Below are 19,585 nucleotides of genomic sequence, written 5' to 3' on the forward strand. Positions count from 1 at the left end.
TCGAGAAACAGTAGCACTTATTTACCCAAGCTATCAATAATGGCTGGTATGTGTCTTAGCTTGGATGCTAAAACAAATACCACAGACGAGGGGGCTTAAATCACAGTTACTTCTCATTGTCCCGAGGCAGAAAGTCCACGATCAGGGTGCCAGTGTGGTCAGCCTCTTGGTGAGGGCTCTCTTCCTGCGCATGTCCCCAGATGACCTTTCTCTGGTGCAAACACAGAGAAAGTAAGCTCTGGTTTCTCTCTTTTTAAAAAGGCATTAATCTCATGTTGGGGGCTCCACTGTGAGGACCTCATCTAGACCTAATTACCTCCGTGAGGCCATCACACTAGAGAGCAGGGCTTCCATAGAGGGATCTAGTGGGGCAGGGGAGGCACGACCTTCATCACGGCATGTGCGTGTGACTGTCTCAGGTCCTGGCCAGGGACCCTGGTGCATAGGTGGGGACACACTGCTCCACGCTAACTGACCTCATTTAAAAGGATCTCAGCCCCAAACTCTCTCTCCATCTAGCTTGGATTCCTACCAGCCAGGAGTATATGGAAGAGCTAAGGGAAATGAACAGATACCTGACGCATGGGGATTACTTTATTCCAAACCAGTCCTCCTAACACCTGGCTTAGCTGAATGCCCTGACAGGCTGGGAGGTTTGGGGCAGGAGGAGAGGAAGGAGAATGAGGGGAAACTGAGGGGCACTGTGCGCCCTCTGCAGGAGGTGGACGAGGTGGCACTGCAGGAGGTGGTCTGGAGTAGGAAGAGAGTGTGGGGCTTGTGAAGGGAGGTAAGGGGTGGACAGGAGCAGGCTCAGGAGGTTTGCTGGGAGGCACCAGATGTGACAGGAGCAGAGGCAGAGGATGCTTCTGAGGACACGCATTTGTGTAGCAAACAGTTTTTGCAAAGGTTTTTCAGGACAGCAAGTATGTAGGACTTACAAGTTTGATTTTCTAGTTTAAAGAATAAGAATGAAAGAAATAGTAGTAAAAGGTGATGCAAAATAATAAAAAAAAGTGCCAAGTGTGGCTGAGGAAACGCACCGCCTTCTGACATTGCGGTCTGCAGGTGAAGGTACTGTGTGTTGCTACAGCAACTGCCGGAGAGCCACTGTAAGGAAGGTGCTCCCGCAGCACGGCATGCTGCACTGATTCTGAAATAGAAAGTGGAGACCTAAAAGTAGCCGTAATTTTCTTGACAATATTCAGAATATTCATTTCCCTCTCTCTGGTTCTGTCTAAGGGCTCTTCAGTCTGCTGGAGTCAGGCTGACTCTGAGCGCCATGGGAGCCTCAAGCCCTGCTCAGAGGGCCCATTTTCCCCGGGAGAGTGAAGCCTGCCTGCCCTTGCAAGGGCCTGGAGCTTTAGGGAAAGGGGCGCCTGGTTAACAGCTGCTGACCTCCATTGTTCGAAGGGCAGCATGAACTAGTTTCCAAAGAAGGTTATACTATGTTTTTAGAAAGAAGGAATAGTTTCTGATCCTTTGGAGAGAATGGTGAATTCAGAATGAGAGAATGGTTCAAACCTAGCACTTTAATTAGGTTTAGATGCTCTAAGTTCAGCTTCAGTTATTTCAAAAGATCCCCTCGTACCAAAAAGAAAACAAAGGCCTAGTAAGTCACTTTTAAGGGTTAACACCCAGAGAAAAGGTAGGGAATGAGTAAGACAAAGGCCAGAAAATAACCAATGAATTGTCCAAATCCATTCATGAATCAAACTTAAATATCTAATACAACTGAGACATGAATAAACATATGTGAATATGAAAATTTGGACAATATTTTGTACACTTCCTGGTGGAGATGGAAAAGCTGAAATGATATTACAGAGCTCCCATAGATAAATGTGGCCTTAGGTGATCCTGACGTAGAATTTCACAAGCTACATGGGATGGAAAATCCCTTCACACCGTTCATTCGCGCATTGATTGCAGCGTTCACTCAGCATTCTTCATCATGCGCTCAGCACTCATTCCCTAGCCTTCTAGTCATTGGGATCCACCCCTCTCCCACCCTCTTGTCCTACCCCAAAGGACAGGAGCCTACGCCAGTCATCATATCACATCTTCTGGTGCCATGATTGCAAAGGGCCTGAGAACCTGATCTAAGTCCAGGTGACCAGAGTGGCTGAGAGCTGTAGGAGGCAGACTTGTTCTCACCCACCTGACTTCTCCCTGGGCGTGCCCTTCTGGAATGATGACAGCTGTCCTGCCACCATGGAGTGAGAACTGGGCTGAGAGTGGTGCCAGTACAGAGGAAAAAGGGTTGAGAACTGGAGAGAGAGAAACTGGACCCTTCATCAAGCTGTACCTGGAGTGAACCCTGTCCTTAGAACTTTCAGTTTGGTTTGGATTTTCTGGTACTTGCAACCAGTATGATTTGTAGCAAAGCAATATAGAATATACAAAATAGTCACTTGCATTCATGTGTGTTGCATCCATTAGCCCAGGGGTCAGCAAATTCAGGCTGCAGATCTGCCTACTGCCTGCTTTGCAAAGTTTCTCGGGAACAGTGATGCTCATTTGTGGGCTTATTGGCCCATGGCTGCTTTCTCAGGACAATGACAAATGGAGTAGTCATGACATACCCAATGGCCGACGAGCCTGGAGTTATTTGTTACCGGGCCTCTTATAGAAAGTTGGCTGGCCCCTGCACTTGACTGTGCGCTCCACAAGGGAGGGACTGCAGGGTTGTGCTGACTGCTGCAGCCCCAGCATTCAGCATGGTGCTGGGCTCATGGCAGAAACCCTATGAGCACTTGCAGCTGAATGAACGAATCAAGACCTCAGAGTACATGCTATTGGTATTCAGTCAGTTTTGGTCTTAAAATGACAGGATCTTCAGACTGTCTAGGGCAAACTAATCATAAAAGCTCCCTCTAAATACAAAGAGAAGATTCTGTCATCATGGTATTGCAGTTCTTAATCAGCACAGTGGCTATTAATAAGTAGGCCAGCTTCAAAGCTGAGAAAGTCGGAGCAAACACCAGGGCCTACAGGGCTGCTGAGATCAAAAGGATCTTAGAGATTCACCCTGGAGGAGGGGAGTTCGTTTCATCCATGCTCTGTCCCCTCCTCCTTGCTCCTTCCCCTTGACTCGCTATTCACTTTCTACAGGGCTACGACGGTATATGACTCATACTTGGATTTCTTCTGAAATTAAACACTAGCTCCTTGCTTTCTAGAACATACACTTTTGGGTTTCTTTTCTAATGCTTTTCTTCCTAACACTATCATTGCTAATATTTTAAAATTTGCTTAGGTTGATAAATACTGTGAGTAGTCCTCTCCTTCAAAGGACTGACGTAGGTCTTCAAGGATGGTAAGTACAGCTACTGAATAGACATGGGATGAGAAGGCTAAATGTGGAACGTCTGGGGAATTATGTGCTGAAGAAAACGCACACTTGGAGGGCAAAGTTTATCTGAGTCAGGAGGAAGCATCTTTTCTATTTTACAAGGTTCGGCTCTGAGAGGATTTAGAAAAAACAAAACCCGGAGAAGGGACAGGGTGATTTTCACTTCTATTTACGATATCTGATCGTCTTTACAAAGAGGGTGACTAGCCCTTTTTGGCTGGAACCAGACTTCCTGAAAAGGCAGTTTCCATCAATGGAGGACCAAACCTCCAACTAAAGCAGGTGGGGTGGGGAGACTCTTGGACTCTTTCTTTATTGGCTTTGTTAATGAAAGACCCAAGAAGACTCCGAGGAAGGCTGCTGTCAGTAAGGCCGATGGGGCTGGAGTCCCTCTTTGTACAGTAGAGTAGAGGGGGCACGATTTAACGAGTGACTGGACGAAAGTTGCGGTTGGATAGATAGGCGGGACCTTGAAACCGCTGAGAGTAAACACCATGCCAACAAGTCTAAATCGAATGCAGTAGAAAATAGGGAAAGCGGAAAAACCCCACAGCTGAGAGCACCTGATGTTTGCCAGATACCAATCGAGCACTGACACATAACCTTGGGCATATTATGAAGATTCGATTTCATCCTTACATAAAAGTCAGGAGATACCTTCTTCATAAAGGAGGACACAGACTTGCAGTGAAAACTTACTAGAACCAGGACTGAAACCTGACTTTGCACCCTGCATTGTGCCCACTCCTGAAAGGTAGAGGAAGTAAGTGATTAACCTGGAAATACAGGGAAGGACTCTCAGGAGAAAAGACAGCCTTGGATGAAGGGAGTCAGTGCGTCAGTGACTCAGCTGGGAGCTGCTGGAGTGAGGAGAGAGAGAGCTCCTGGCTGGTGGTGACAGCTGTGGGAAGGTCACAGGACAGAAGTTGACAACGACCTAACTGCTTGTAGAACAGAGGGGAGGCATTAAGTGACAATTCATGCCTTCAGCCACATGCCTAGAAGGGTGATGTTACTATAGAGAGAGGGCAGTGGGCAAAGGCATTTGGTCTGGGTATGGATGGAAAAAAAAAAGGAATGTTCTGGGTTTTCATTTATATAGTTTGAGGTGCTGGGGAGACATATGGGAGTGGAGTTCATAAAGAAAGCCTAAGAATCAGTCATGTACCAGGAGAGGAATTCGAAGCCATAGAATGGAAAAGCTTTTGGGATCAGCAGATGACATAATGGTTATGTTGGTGGAACTCCCACGTAGTCAATCATGGTTTGAGTCCTGGACAGGGCAGCTTAAAACTCACACTGGCATGTGTGTGTGTGCGTCCAAAATCCCAAGAGTAGAATGGGGGGGAAGGGATTGCAGCATGACCATCCTCCCCGTGAAATAATTTCTCACTTTCTCTCCCTCTCTCTCTGTCTGTCTTTCTCTGTCTCTCTCTGGTGAATGCATGCGCTCTGGAGCAAAAATCTTTCTTTTTTTATGGGAGAGTTTTTTCTTTTTTTCTTTTTTTTGCTATAAGGCACGTGCGCTCACCAGAAAGACAGAGAGACAGAGAGATAGAAAGCAAGAAATCACCTCCCAGGGGAGATGGCCATGCCGCAATCCCTTCTCCTTCATTCTCCTCTTGGGATCTTGGGCACGCACGCACACGCGCCTGGTGTGAGTTTAAGCCACTGGGTCCGGGATTCAAACTGCAGTCGACTACATGGGAGTTCAGCAACACAGCCATTACACTAACTGCTGATCCCCTGCAAAAATCTTTCTTTCAAAAAAAGAGAAAAAGAAAGAAGGGAAGAACTCTCTGAAGGGGAAGAGAGAGTAGGAATCTCCTCCGTAAGGGATACCACATTTGGGATGAAGGAGAAGGAAGTGGCAGGAGAAAAAGGTCTGGAATGGCCAGAGAGGTGAGATGAAAGTCAGAAAAGTGGGGAGCAGGGTCATGGGTTTTACAAAGGAAGGGGAGCAGGGGGGTGTCAGATGCTGGGGAGGCCAATAGCAAGGAGACCAGACCAGACCTTCCCTATCACATAGACATGGTGAATACGGTGATATCATCCCCACATGGGAAACGGAGACACAGGTACACGCTGGTCGTAAGAGACTCTGGTGGGCAGCAGTGCACAAATAAAAGGAGTTTAAGAAGGGATTAGTTTGTTGATAAACAAGTTTCTTATTTTAAAACAAAATGTATAATAAAAGACCTACATCTAACCTTCAGCTGAGTATCATTGAAAAATCTGATTCAGTCAGAAATTGTACCTGGTTTGAGGGCATTTCTCAAAAGAGGCAAGCGCGGACTGCTCTTTCTTTTCTGCATATTGAAAGTCTTGACAATTATAAATAAGTTAAACCGCTCCCTCGAAGTACCAATTATCTCCTTGTGTTTGAGAAGGCATGTCTTGCCAGATACGGTATTCTATACAAAACACAAACAGGAATACAAAGGCGGTCGTTGTCCCACAGTGCACTCAGGGTTTACTTAGGCAGCTCCAATTAACGCTAATGAGGATTCTGTGCATGAATCCCCTTACCTCCCAACTAATGGGAACAGAGACCCCACAACCTCACAGCAGACAATTTCAAAACACCATTGTAAACAGCCACTGACTAAATTCATGAGCTGTTCACCTTTACACAGCAGAGAGAAAAGGAATTTTCATTCAATTAAAAGTTAGGGAGAGTGATTTTATCAAAAGACTTCATTTAGGCTTTCTGAAAGAAAAAAGCTTACACTTCTTACATCAGATGTGAAAGGAGCTATATAAGTACATAATCGGCATGTAACGGGCCAAGGAAGGGAACAGGAGAGATCAATAACTTCTAAGTGGGACAATGGAGGTCTTTACAGAGGTAAAGAGATTTGACTTGGATGTTGCAGAATGATTAGGAACCTTCTAGATGGATGAGAGCGAGAAGAAACTGCTGGCTGAGAGAAGAGCAGGAAAAGTGGAGGAGACCACATGTGACATGCTCGAAGGGCTGGGTGTGGATGGAGGTCGTGGGACGAGCAGGTGATGAAGGACACAGGTTGAGATGATGTGGTCAGAACGTCGAAGGTTAAGCCAAGGCATGTGGCCTTTATTTTAAAAACGATGGAGAAACTCAGCTGGCTCGAGACTAACATATCCCAATGTCAAGTACAGAAAGAGAAACCTAATGTAGTTATCCCACTATATATATATTTTTAAGAATTATTTCATTTAACTTTATTATTATGTTTTTAATTTGACCAGGGAGGGAGGGAGGTAGGGAGTGAGGGGGAGAGAGAGAGAGAGCGAGCGAGCGAGCAAGCAAGTCACCAAAAGCAAGTCACCAGGTCCAGGACTTGAACTGTGGTTAGTCATGTGGGAGTACAACGCCCTTAACCACCACACCACCTTCTGGCCCCCACACTTCTATTAACAGTTTCTTCTTTGTTCAGTTAATTCTCCACACTGTTCCTTAGTTCTCTGAAATGCAGATCTGGTCATTTCACTCCTGTCCCATTCTCATATAAAAATACTTTAGTGACTTCTTTCACCAACAGATGAAGTGAAACCTCCTTGGTATAGATCCTCTAAGAGCCTCCTCATATGATCTTAGCCTGGCTTTCCAGGACGCTGTGCTCCAGTAACAACTTGACAGTCCCCTATGAGTCCCACGTCATTTTGTCCCTCAGGCTTTTGCAGTGGCCGGTGCTTCATTTCTACCCTTCATTTCTCCTAACTAGCTGGAGAACTCTTGTCCATTCTCACGCACTATGTTCTCCAGGACACCTGCCCTGAGCCTTGGAGTCAGGAGACTGCACCCTCCACTAAAATACCTAGGTGCTTTGTGCATCTGATGTTATTATTGTTGGGATAATGACTGACATCTACTGAGTGTTCTCCACGTACCATGCACCATATTGCACTTTCTGCATATATTATATTGCACTGAACCTCCCCAACAAATCCTATACGGTACCTTTATGGTTATTTGCATAAGAAGAAATAGGCTTAGAGAAGTTACTATCTTACCTACAGCAAGACGCACAGCTAATTAGTACCTGGGCTAGGACTCTTATCTAGATCTTCCTTACCCCAAGCCTCTGATTTTACTTCACTGTCATTTAACATAGTCATTGGTGTACACACTGTTCTCCGATTAAAGGATGGGTTCCCTGAGGGTAAGGTCCATGCTGAAGTGGAAGTCATTGATATTTAAAAGGTAAATTAATGCCCGGCTGTGGTGGTGCAGCAGTGGTAAGCCACGCCATGAAGCTGGAGCCCCATGGAGTGTGGAGGTCGAGCTGCCAGGTTGCTCCATACGTGCTGGGCGTGTGTGCTAGGTGTGCAGTGCGCAGTGCGCAGGTCAGCTGGGAAGGCTGAGGGAGGATGGCAGCAGGAGACCTTGTTGAGGATGCCTGTCTCTCGTGAATAAAAGAAACTTCAAAAAAAGGTAAATAAAATGAAATCATTATTTCTTTGAAGGTGAAATACATTAAATGGATTCTTTTTTCCAATGTAAAGGCATTTTTGCCAACTTCTGTAGGATGGAGTTTGCATGAAGCAGAATATACCCAACCACGCAGATCTGGGCTCACTTCACTGGCGCTACACCTGCTCTGGAGAAATGATGGCCAACTGGCGGTTCCCTTCCTGCTTTTTAACAGAGATGGGGTCTCGACTTTTACAAATCAGAAAGACTGGTGAATATTACTTGACTTGGTCACTTAGACATACATGAAAGCGTAACTTCTGTAAGAAACAGTGACACAGGGCTGGATGGTGGCACAGTGTAAAAGGCCAGGCTGACCTGTGTCAGAGTTTGCAGCAGGAGGCCTCCCTGAGTATGCCAGGCACCATGTGCCCATGTCCAGGGACGGCTGAGAATGGGGATGGATTGTGGTGTGAGGAGCCCCCTGTGGGATGCCTGACTCTCTGTCTTTCTCTGTCTCTCTTCTGCTCATGGAGAAATAAGCAAACTAAAAATGCATAGTTACAGACCAGCTGGTGGCATGGTGGATAAGGCAGCTGGATCTCACATGACTAACTTTGTGGTTTGAGTCCTGAACTTGGCAGCTTGAAAAACATACTGTGCATGTGTGCATGCATGCCCAAAATCCCAAGAGGAGGATGGAGGAGAGGTAGTGACCTTGACATTCTTTCTGGGGGTGCTTTCTCACTTCCCTCTTTTTCCTCTGTCTCTTTGGCAAGTGCACCCTATAGGGATAAAAAACCCCGCAGTTACATGAAAGTATCTTTTAAAAAGATAAGCACATTGTTCTTGACTTAAAACTGATGCAACCTTAAGAAACTGTAGGGGAGAGCAGTAGCTGTGTTGATTGAGCAAGAGGCTTCATCTTCTAATCTTTTTTTCATGATTATTTTCACTCGTGTGCTCTTTCAGGAATGTTTCAGTGCATTCTTTATAAAACCGTTGCCCAGATCTTTTTTAAAACACATCAAACCAACAAAGGTCAAATAAAGAGCAGGAAGATTTTGTTCTTTCAGTTGAAGGCATTTCTTTAATATTAAAAATGTACTAAAATCTAGAAACATATTCTGATGATGTCTGAAAAGAATTCATGGTGGAGAATAAAGCTACAAAGAAAAAAGCTCCCAGTAATCACAGGTGACTGAGGGCTGTGGTGGGACCGTTTTTTTTTTTTTTTCTTTTTTTCCAATAGCACAGAAAACTCAGTATTTAAAATTAATTTAATTAATTTGTGTTTTGATATTATGATGAATGTTATTCTTCATGTCTATTAGCCTACAAGGTAATATACATTATGGTAAAAATTTCAACTATCTCATTTATAAGTGAAAACAAATTGAAAAGGTATCTTTTCTTACTCAGAGAGAGTCCTAGAGGGTTTGTTTTCGTTTTATTTCCAACTGTCAGGGGCTACTATCAGAAGGATCTTTCTGTGCAGCCTGAGAGCGGAGTTGGTAACTTACGACTCCAGTGCAATTTCATTCTCTCTTTATCTTGCCATGTATGTAAAACCGACATTGGCAGTAGAAAGTCTAAGATTTTGAGGATAAGCATACTATTTTATCTTGCATTATGCTAACTTCTTTTTTTTTCCAGCATTGAGAAAATCTTTTTTTCCCCCTCCTTCATTTTAATGAGCTAAATTAACCTTGCTTCCTCCTGGCCTTAGGAAGATTTTTAAATACCGAGAGAGGTGAGCCCAAGGCCTTGTACTTAAAAGTGCCTTATGTGATGTTTGTCACAGTGACTTTGGAAATACAAGGGCTGTTGTATTGTGAACTCAGGTTAGTAAATACTTTACATGTACTTAGAGGCAAAGTAAAGGTTTGATGGAATGGACACTTTTAGAGGACTAGTCGGAGACTTTTTATTTAGTCTACATGTGAGGTAGCTCAGCTTAGTTTCCTGATCACACACAGTAATGGCAGGAAGTCTAGGAGAGAAAGGAGAGTGGCTAGTGTGGCTCTATGAGAATTAGGTGCAAGGTATAGAAGGGTGATGAGTCAGGCAAAGACACCTTTAAACTGACATCTAAGGATTTCAGGAGCACCTTCTACCTCCTAATTTAAGCTAGTCTGAGCCGACGCAGTGGTAGAGACTGCTGGGTGGTTGGGTGGGAAACTCTGAGGATCATGGAGCTGCCACAGGAAGCAGCTCAGAGCAGGTACAGAATGGACACCTGCACTTACACCAGAGACTCCCTCTTTGGCTCTCTGGACCAATCGTGGACATTTACGAGTTTACCAGAACTGGGCCATGCCCTGTGAAGACCACGAAAGAAGAAGCAAGCCCAGTCTTTATGGAATTCCCATTATGTTGGGCAAGAGAATAAACTCACACATCCAGCTATGGGAAAACTGAGTATAATAGAAATTGGGGAAAAGGAAAGGATTGTTGGGCATTGAATTGTTTGGGAAGGTCTGTGGGAGGTGGTGAGTCTTGAACTATGCTCCCAAAGTTGAGTAGCAGTGGGAGGGGCAGAAGTTTGCTGAAAGGAGATTCTAAGTGAAGGAAAAAGCAGAGCCAAGGCAAAAATGAGCATGACTGGTATGGGAGTGAGAACCTGCTTATCTGAGGGCCTGACTGGGATGCTGAGGAATGCTTAGCAATAATATTGGACAGTCAATTAACCCAGGCTGCAGAGAACCTTAACAATCTGGCAGAGAAGTCCAATAATTGAATGGGAGCCAGTCTTTTTTTTTTTTTTTTGAGTAGGTGAATAACATGAAGACAGAGGTATTTTAGAAAGATTACTCAGATACTGGAAGCAGCTAAAAAGAGACTATTCCATCCAAACCCAAGGTAATTAGGATTCCAAGATAGATATTGTCAAGGTTTCTAGCAGTCTTCCTCTCAATTCTGCTAATATGGTCAAGTATTTAATGTCCCCAATGAACTTTTTTTTTTCTTAAGAGGTTTTTGCCTTAGGGTACCTGTGCTTGCCAGACAGAGGGACAGAGACAGAGAGAGAGAAAATGAGAAATCATTCCCCAAGGGGGACGGCCATGTTGCAATCTCTTGTCTTACATTCTCCTCCTGGGATCTTGGGCATGCACTCACAAGCCCCTGGCCTTATTTTTCAGTCAATGGGTCTGGGACAGGACTATGGTGGGTCATATGGGAGTCCAGTGACTTAACTGCTACACCATCTGCTGCTCCCACCCGACCCCCCAAATGAACTATCTTGATATCTTTGGTTTCTTGGTTCCCATCTGCCTTGGGTTGCTATTAGAAAATACCATAGGCTAGGTGACTCAAATAACAAATACTATTTCTCACAGTTCTGGAGGTTAGAAAATCCAAGATTGAGGTGCCAACAAGGTTGGGTTTCAGCTCTCCTCCTCACTTGCAGATGGCCATATCCTCACATGACAGAGAGAGTGAGATTTTTCTTATGTCTTTACTTGTACGAACTCTAATCTCATTATAAAAGCTCCACCACCATTACCTAATTACCTCCCAAAGGTCCCATCTCCAAATACCATCACACTGGGGGCTCAGGCTTCAGTGTATGAATTTGTAGGGGAAAAGGAAGGACAAACAATAGCTCATGCAAACACAATTTCAATAATTTCCATTTCTACACTATGGTTTTTCTTGGCTTGTGTCACCGGCCTCCTTTTCACGTGTAAGTTCAGCCCTGAGACTGATGTGAGAAAGGGTGACAGGTACATTATTAAATAGTTTCAGTTTAGCAGTTGGAGACAACTGGGTTTTTCTTATTCTTGGAGACCCAGGTGCAGTGGCCTTGGGACCCAGTGGTAGGCTTGCTTCATTAACCCCCTTTATATGAATGAACTTCTGCCTTTTCCCTCTAGGTCCCTTCTAGAATTCGAGCTCAAGGCCAACCAATAGGAGCCTAGAACTTCCGCAAGAGCTGCCATGGAAGGGAACTCTCTCCGTTCTGTTGATTTGAACCTGGAAATATAGATCCAGGAACTGTTAATATTTATCCTGCATCCATGAGGGGGAAAACTTGCAGAGAATGGAGCTAACAACAAGGAAACCGAGGTAAACAATGGAGAGAGAAAGACTGGCTTTCGGTTGTACAATATGAGCTATTGGATTAAACCTGCCTTGCAGCCAATACCACTTCTCAGTCACATAAACCAAAAAGTTCTCCTTACTGTTTAAATCAGTTGAGTTTCTTTGGAATTTGGTTAGTTATTTCTAATAGAGTATTTGGGGCCGAGATTCCATGTCAGACTTGGCACCCTATGTGCTATCCCTGTGTGCTGTCACCCAGTGAGGTAATGAGGGCCACTGGATGTAAACTCTGTCATACTCTACTGGTTGGGCTGGACTTAGGGTAGTGACATGTACCTTAGCCCCCAAATTGACTTCCACATCTCCAGATAATTCGCCTAGTCCACAGTTTGGGTATGGTTCTAGTCACTCACAAGTCCTGTACTTCTTGAACTGGCTGAGTTTCCTTGTGTAGTCTCTTGCTGACTTAACCTAGAGTTTAAACACTAAATCTTATATGGCTGGGTCTTCTTGGCCAAACCCCTACTCTGGGTACACCCTGCTACCTGCTTACTTCACCCCTCGGCTCTCTTTTGCTGCTGCAGAAAGTGAACAGCAATGAAACACACACAGAGACACGCACACGATTTTGATAGGGCCAACTACCAACTACAAATTCATGCTGCTTAACCTCAGTGGACCTTCTCCACTGCTAGTAAGCCTTTTACTGGTTGTTTTTCCAAGTTGTGCGGGAAGCAGGTCTCATACAATGTCTATCTTCCCGGACATCTATGCACTCACAGCCAATATTGCAAATGATCTGCTAATGACTGACCCTGATATAATTCAGGGTCCAATGGCCCCTGCCCTTGTAAAGCTTTTGGTAATACCCAGGGAGCATTATAGAGACAAGGGGTTTAGTTACTGCTGTGTGTCGTAGTTGAGGCAAGCCATCCAAGTAATAATTGCAGAGAACAAGGTATACATCAATAAAATAAGTAATGGAAGTGAGTACAGGACTGAACCACTTTAAAACAAACGTTGCTCAATCTCCTGAAAACATAACCAAGCAGCTTTGCAGAATAAATGATAATGGTTCGGTTTTGTTTTTCCTAAAAAGCACTAATAAATAATGGGAAGTTCAACTGATAATTAAATAAAAGGAGCACATCACTCTCGAGCTTTCGTAAGTAAGGCAATATTCTTTCCAAATTAGGTTCTGGCAAGGCATATTCAAGGTACTTCGGTTGCTTTGTACTTTTTTCCCCGTTATTTCAGATTTTGTATGAATGAAATGCAATGAGTAATTTCTGCTCTTTGGATCCTTCAGGATATTATTTAAACACTGGCATCTGGTCTAAGGGAAATGTAATGTTAAGTCAGAGGAGGATTTGAAAAATCATTTACATCTGGTTTTGCACTATCCCTGGATGGACACAGGGCGTGCAGAGGAAGCAAGCACACGGCTGGCTCTCTGGGCCTTGTGCTGGCGGGGCCGGCCCTTGTGGTGTAATGCATGCCGCAGCGTCCCTTGTATAAAGCGAAGGATTAGTGCCACCTTCTTTGCAGCAAAGTCATGACCTCTATAATGCTTCTTAAGTTGAGGACAATGATGGACCCACCAAGCCTTAACACGTGATTTAAATCTGATCTGACAGTACTTAAACCCAGAAGTCCAGAAGGCTAATGGTCAAACAAGCTTGGGAAAATATCCAGGGAACCAAAGGAGCCCAAGGAATTACAGAGAGAAATCAGAATTTCAGGACAATGGAGTAGGGGAGAAAATGACATTTCCTGAGTTTGTATCTGTTACAGGGTTGACTAAAACTATGGTTGTCCTACAAATGTAGTAGAAAGAAAAAAAGTCTTATACTCCTTTTGCTTGTACCTCCATAATTTATTGTATTAGAAATACAGTTTACTTCTCTCTCTCTCTCTCTTTTAGGTTTTTACCACAGGGCATGTATGCTTGCCAGAGAGACAGTGAGAAGGCAAGTGAGAAATCACCCTCCAGAGGGGTAATGGTCATGCTGCAATCCCTTCTCTTCTTGGACTTTTGGGTATGCATGCACACACACCCAGCATGATTTTAAAGCTGCCAGGTCCAGAACTTGAACTGTGGTTAGCCATGTGGGAATCTAGCACCTTAACCACCAATGCCACCTGCTGGCCCCAGGGACATAGGGATTTAAAAGCATTCCTACTCTCGTGGGAAAAAAAAAGTCTGTTGGTTGGGCGTTCATAGAGGCTAAGATGAGCAGTGACAGTATTTTAAGGTAGTTGTTAATTTTAGGTACTGGCATATTTTAAATGTCTCACATCTGGTTAGACAAAAATAGAAACATGGTTAAGATTACCATGTAATATTTGGATACTGAGGATACTCTGGACTTCTAGAACCATGAGGAACAAGATACGCCATCACGTGGCCATTGTAGAATCCATGGAAGCTTAGCAGTTCAGTACGTTGTGCAGTGGCTACCCTTGTTCCTCTCGGTGTGGCCAACCCCTGTGACACTCCCACACATGCTCTTCTCAGGGGACTCATCCAATTCTAATAAGCTAAAAGTTAGTGACAAGGCCAATTGTTTTGTTGTTGTTGGTTTTGTTTGTTTTTAGCCTGTAAAAAATTTACACATTGAAAACACCCATGCCAGTTTGGGACCAGCAGGTGGTGTGGTGGTTAAGGCGCTGGACACTAACATGGCCAACCATGGTTGGAGTTCCAGATGTGGCTTCCTTTCTCACTTTCTATCTCTCCCTCTCTCTGGTCAAATTAAGATAAATGAATAAATAAATAAAATAAAATAAATAATTAAAAAAGAAGAAAATGTCCATGCCTTGTTCTTTGACTAATCCACAGGGCCCTCAGTATGCTGAGCTGCTGCATGTTTGTGTTAAGCCTTCGGCGCTAAATCAGGAACTTTCTACCCTCATCCAAGAGAGCTTATTATCCCAGTGACTTGTATTTCAGCATTTTCCTTTTCATAACTCAGAGCCTCCACCTGGAAAATCCTCTACAGTTATGCACTAGAACTCTATATAACTCATAACCACAACGGCAGAGAAAATGCTCAAACCACCTGACTGGACATGGCTTTTTGGAAAGCAACATTCCTGGGATTACACCAACTGAGGCAGGAAAGTGTGCTGTGACAACCACGAAGCATAGTCTTCTTCAGATGGAATATGCAGCTTCCTTTCCTCTGTTTGTGTTATCATTTGGATGGTTTCTATCCTCTCAGCTCAGGATCACTGATTTGCTCTAAGAGTTCATGTCACTCTTTTAGCCAGACAGGCCTTGACGGGCTGTTTTTGACAGGCCATCCAGCACTTGGCAATGTCATCAAATGATGCCTGCCATTGGTACCTTTGGCTCTCCTTTCTCTGTTATTTACTCACAGAATCTTGCTCTCTTCCGCATTCTCTTCTGATATTCCAGGTTTCACAGTTTTCTTCTTGCTCTCCTAGCCAACTTTCTTTCTGTAAAAATCTTTGATGTGTGATCATTTCAAGGGGTAACTTGCATTAGAAAGTCTCTAATTGAAAATGAAAGTTCTGGTCCCAGATACCTGGCATTTCTGTCCCAACAATGTCAGTTTTCAGTAGGAAGGAGAAATATTTTGGGAGAAGAAAAGCTCTAATGAAATCACACTACTGGTTTGACTTTGCCTGGTGTTAAGGCTACCTTTATCACCATCGCCTAGTATTCATGACCAATCTCTCTTTTCTAAAGGCCGTTTGGTTTTAGACTTAGGGTCTGCTGTATCTGCCTGAGATGCATGTTCTGTCACATGGGTATAAATGCAAGGTTTGAGTTTGAGGAAGAGGTAGGAACTAGGAAGGGAAATCGGAATCACTGCAACGAAGGAGAGGCATCACTGAGAGGGAGAGGTTGTAGAGCTGGCAGAAGCAGAGATAAGAGACCAGATAACAGAGGCTACCTGCCAGTAAGGGAAGGTCAAAATCCAAATAAGAAGGGAACCAGCAGTTAGCGTAATGGCTATGTCGCTGGACTCCCACGTAGTCGACCGCGGTTCGTGTCCTGGACCCGGTGGCTTAAAACTCACGCCGGGCGCGTGTGCGTGCGTGCCCAAGATCCCGAGAGGAGAATGGAGGAGAAGGGATTGCGGCGTGACCATCCCCCCTGGGGGGGTGATTTCTCACTTTCTGTCTCTATGTCTCTCTCTGTCTGTCTGGCGAGCGCACGTGCCCTACAGTGAAAATCTCTCCAAAAAAAAAAAAAAAAATCCGTAAAAGAAGATGGAAAAAGTGGGATCTAAAAAAGGAAGAGGAGGGCCAGCAGGAGGCATGGTGGTTAAGGTGCTGGGCTTTCCCATGGCTGACCACAGTTCACATCCCAAACCCAGCGACTTGAAAATAATGCTGGTATGTGTGTGAGTACACAAAATTCCAGAAGAATGAAGGAGAAGGCATTGCAGCATGGCCATCCACCCCAGGGGGGTGATTTCTCACTTTCCCTCTCACTGTCTCAGTCTGTCTCTCTCTGGTGAGCTCATAAGCACTACTGCAAAAATCTACAAGAAAAAAAAAAAGGAGGATAAATAGGACTATGACAAGTCAAGAAGTCAGTGCAAGCTATCTTTAGGAATCTCGCCCACTTGGTTCTGCGCTTCTTCAGGAAGTGACTCTCTCACTTATCTTGTAATCCAGGCCCAATGGAGCCTAGCACATAGTAGGTCTTCAATAAATGTTAGCTAAATAAATAAGTTCTTTCTCTTGTTAAAAGTAACTTATTTCTCCCTTCAGTGAGGCACATCTTCTTAGAGGTTTACTGATACTTAACAGAGGACCTAAAACTTTCACAGTCTGTCATTTATATTCTAAGAGTTGCCTAGATAACATAGTAAGGATTTCCTACCAGGCAGATTTCCACTTTTAAAAGGGTTCTGTTGCTTTCCACATATTTTTATAACTAGTTGTAGTTTTCAAAACATAATTAAAATTCTGGGGCCAGCAGGTGGTGTGGTAGTTAGGGACACTGGACTCCCATGGCTGACTACAGTTCGAGTCCTGGGCCTGGTGGCTTCTTTCTCACTTTCTCTCTCTCTGTCCCTCTCTGGTCAAATGAAAACAAAATAAATAAATAGATAAAGTTAAAATAATTCTTTAAAACATAATTAAAGTTCTCTGGAAATTTTCTCTGTGCTGGCAACATCCTTATACACACACAGATGCAACAACCTTCACCATTATTTGTCACATGCTTGGAAGCAGAATGCCAAAAAGTACCCAAAGGGCATCCTTCAAGCTCCCCTAGCCTCAGCCCATCCCCATCCCCACACTTAGATGCTTCTAAATGTCATGGTACATGAAGAGGAGCCAGCAACAATTCACCAACATCATTTCATATATGCCACAATTTTTGGCACTCTCCACTAAAAAGGTCAGAAATGTCTAAGCCAAAATTTAGCGGTTTTAAAATGAATGAAAAATAAGTAGACACTACTTCAGAATCATAAATGTGACTGTCGGCCAACTCAGAATCCAAAGCCTATGGAATGGACTCATGAATTCCCTGATGGAGCAGCGGAACGCCTGCTCTGCACAGAGCCCTGGTGGGTGCTGTGGGGGTGGTGGGTGCTCAGATCAGTCTCAGGGCAAATGCCTGGAGAATGAACCACACCACTGTCCCCAAAAGAATAACCTACGATTAGGAAGAAATAGAGAGAGATTATAAATATAATATAGAAAGAACATAAATAGATAAAAAAAATACCTAGCAATATTTCTAAAGGGAAATGCATTTCTCAGCTGTACAGTGGGTTGTTTGGCTGAGGAGGGGGTGGGTAAAACAAATAGTGTGCAGCTGGCCAGAAAGGGAAATGCTACAAGCAGGTGGCCGAAGAAAAAACAGTAGTCATGCACCAGGAAGTGGGAGGTCAGATCACAGGTGACATCCTAGAAAAGAGACCCCTGACTACAGTCAAAGAGTTCCAGAAGGGGAAAGCTGGAAGAAGTGTGAATATGCAATAAGGGGAGAAGTGTCCTTTGACCCTCGGGAAATTCTACACCTTGGAGGGGAGGATCTTGTACCGTGTCTACGAGATTCATGACAGATATAAGAAGAGAGGGCTAAGAAGGCACTGAGTTTCTAATGAAAACACTAAATAGGGGAACTGAGGCAAATTAAGTAAAGTAACTTGTTTGAGGTTCCATAGCAAAGAAATGGTGGCACGGCTGGTGATCTGAACTCAGGCAGTGTGGCGCCATGATATATGGCTTATATTGGCACAGGAAATGGATGAATTGGAAAGAAGGGAAAATCCTAAACAGAGTCATGCGTAGACGGGAAATTTGATTTTTGACAAAGGTGGCTTTTTTGTTTGCTTGTTTGTTTAAATTTGCCGGAGGGTGCATGAGCTCACTGGAAAGAGAGAGGAAGCAAGAAAGCACCCCATGTTCCCATGGGGAACAATCACGTCTCAATCCCTTCTCCACTTCTCCCTCCTTTTGGGTTTGGATACACACATACATGCGCCCAGCATGTTTTTGAAGTTACTCGGTCTGGGACTCCAACCATGTGGTCAGACATGTGAGATCCTGCCTCCCTAACCACAAAGCTTGGGGCTGACTTATTATTTTAAAAAAAATGAGGGCCGTTTATCTCAGTCAGTATATCCTATTACTAACTGGCACTATCTTTGGAAAAACAACTAATAAGGTGCAGTCCTATATTAATTTTCTATCAGTATTGTGATGAATCACCCAAATTTGGTAGCTTGAAACAACAAGATTTATTACCTGACAGTTCTGTAGGTCAGAAGCTGAGGGGGCTGAGCTGATTCCTCTGCTATGAGTATCACAAGGTCAAAATCAAGGTGAGTCTCAGCCGGCTTGGGCTCTGACCTGGAGGCTCTGGGAAGCTCACCTGGATTGCTGGCAGAATTCAGTCCCTGTAGCTTTGGGGCTGAGGTCCCCTTTTCCTTGCTGGCTGTCAGCTAGAAACCTCCCTCAGCCCTGGCGGGCCGCCTGCGTTCTTCATCATACTGTCCCCTCCGTCTCTAAAGTGCTGATGGTCTACTGGGTCTCTCCCAAGATTCCTCTCTCTGACAGCCCCCCACCCCTCCTGCTGCATCTCTTCTGTCTCTAGTAAGCGGTTTCTCTGCCCTTAAGTAGTTTTGTGTTTGAGCTGGGCCTACCACTTGGATAATCTGCCATAATCTCCCTTTTTCAGAGAAACTGATTAGTAACCTTAATTACATCTGCCAAGTCTCGTTGTCATGTTATGTCCATATTCATGATCCCAGGGATGGGAGTGTGGATCTTCTTCAGAGGCCATTCTGCCCACCACAATCCCTACCTTACATAATTTACAACACTAAATTCGAGGAGGATTAAAGATAAAAACAAACGAACAAACAAAAAGCCTCTTGAAAGTACTGTAATAAAATAAAAGAGAGTGTATTTAATAATCTTGATTAAGGGAAGGCCTTCCTAAGCAAGCTTAGAAACCATAAAGAAGGCTGCCGGCAGGTGGCATGGTGGTTAAAGGCGCTGGATTCCCACATGGCCGACCGTGGTTGAAGTCCTGGACCTGGCGGCTTGCTTTCTCACTCTCTCTCCCTCTCTCTCTCTCACTCTGTCCCTCTCTGGTCAAATTGAAATAAACAAATGAATAAATAATGAATAAAAAGTTAAATAAAATAACTTAAAAAAAAAAAGAAACCATAAAGAAAGCATTGGAGCCTGCATGGGTACGGGGAAAATGGAGGATAGAAAGGCGAGAGAAAAGCCTGAAAAGCTGCTGTGAGCTGGACCTGCCAGAACAATGTTGGAGAGGTAGGGAA

General features: G+C 44.2%; 1 protein-coding gene across 6 annotated transcripts in view; it reads right to left on the reverse strand.

The window, feature by feature from the left end:
* Nucleotides 1-19,585, reverse strand: part of CEP112 (centrosomal protein 112) — a 462,320-nt gene that overhangs the window by 16,741 nt on the left and 425,994 nt on the right. Inside the window, exon 25 of one of the 6 annotated variants that reach the window (XM_027771160.1) lies at nucleotides 1,041-1,150. The exons of the other annotated variants lie outside the window; for them this stretch is intronic. Within the exon in view, the coding sequence (XP_027626961.1) occupies nucleotides 1,085-1,150 (66 nt within the window). The 3' untranslated portion in view covers nucleotides 1,041-1,084. The remainder of the gene's footprint in view (nucleotides 1-1,040; nucleotides 1,151-19,585) is intronic. 6 annotated transcript variants of the gene reach the window in all.

The sequence above is a fragment of the Tupaia chinensis genome, unplaced genomic scaffold (assembly GCF_000334495.1).
Source record: "Tupaia chinensis unplaced genomic scaffold, TupChi_1.0 Scaffold000187_1, whole genome shotgun sequence".
In the NCBI taxonomy this organism is placed as follows: domain Eukaryota; kingdom Metazoa; phylum Chordata; class Mammalia; order Scandentia; family Tupaiidae; genus Tupaia; species Tupaia belangeri.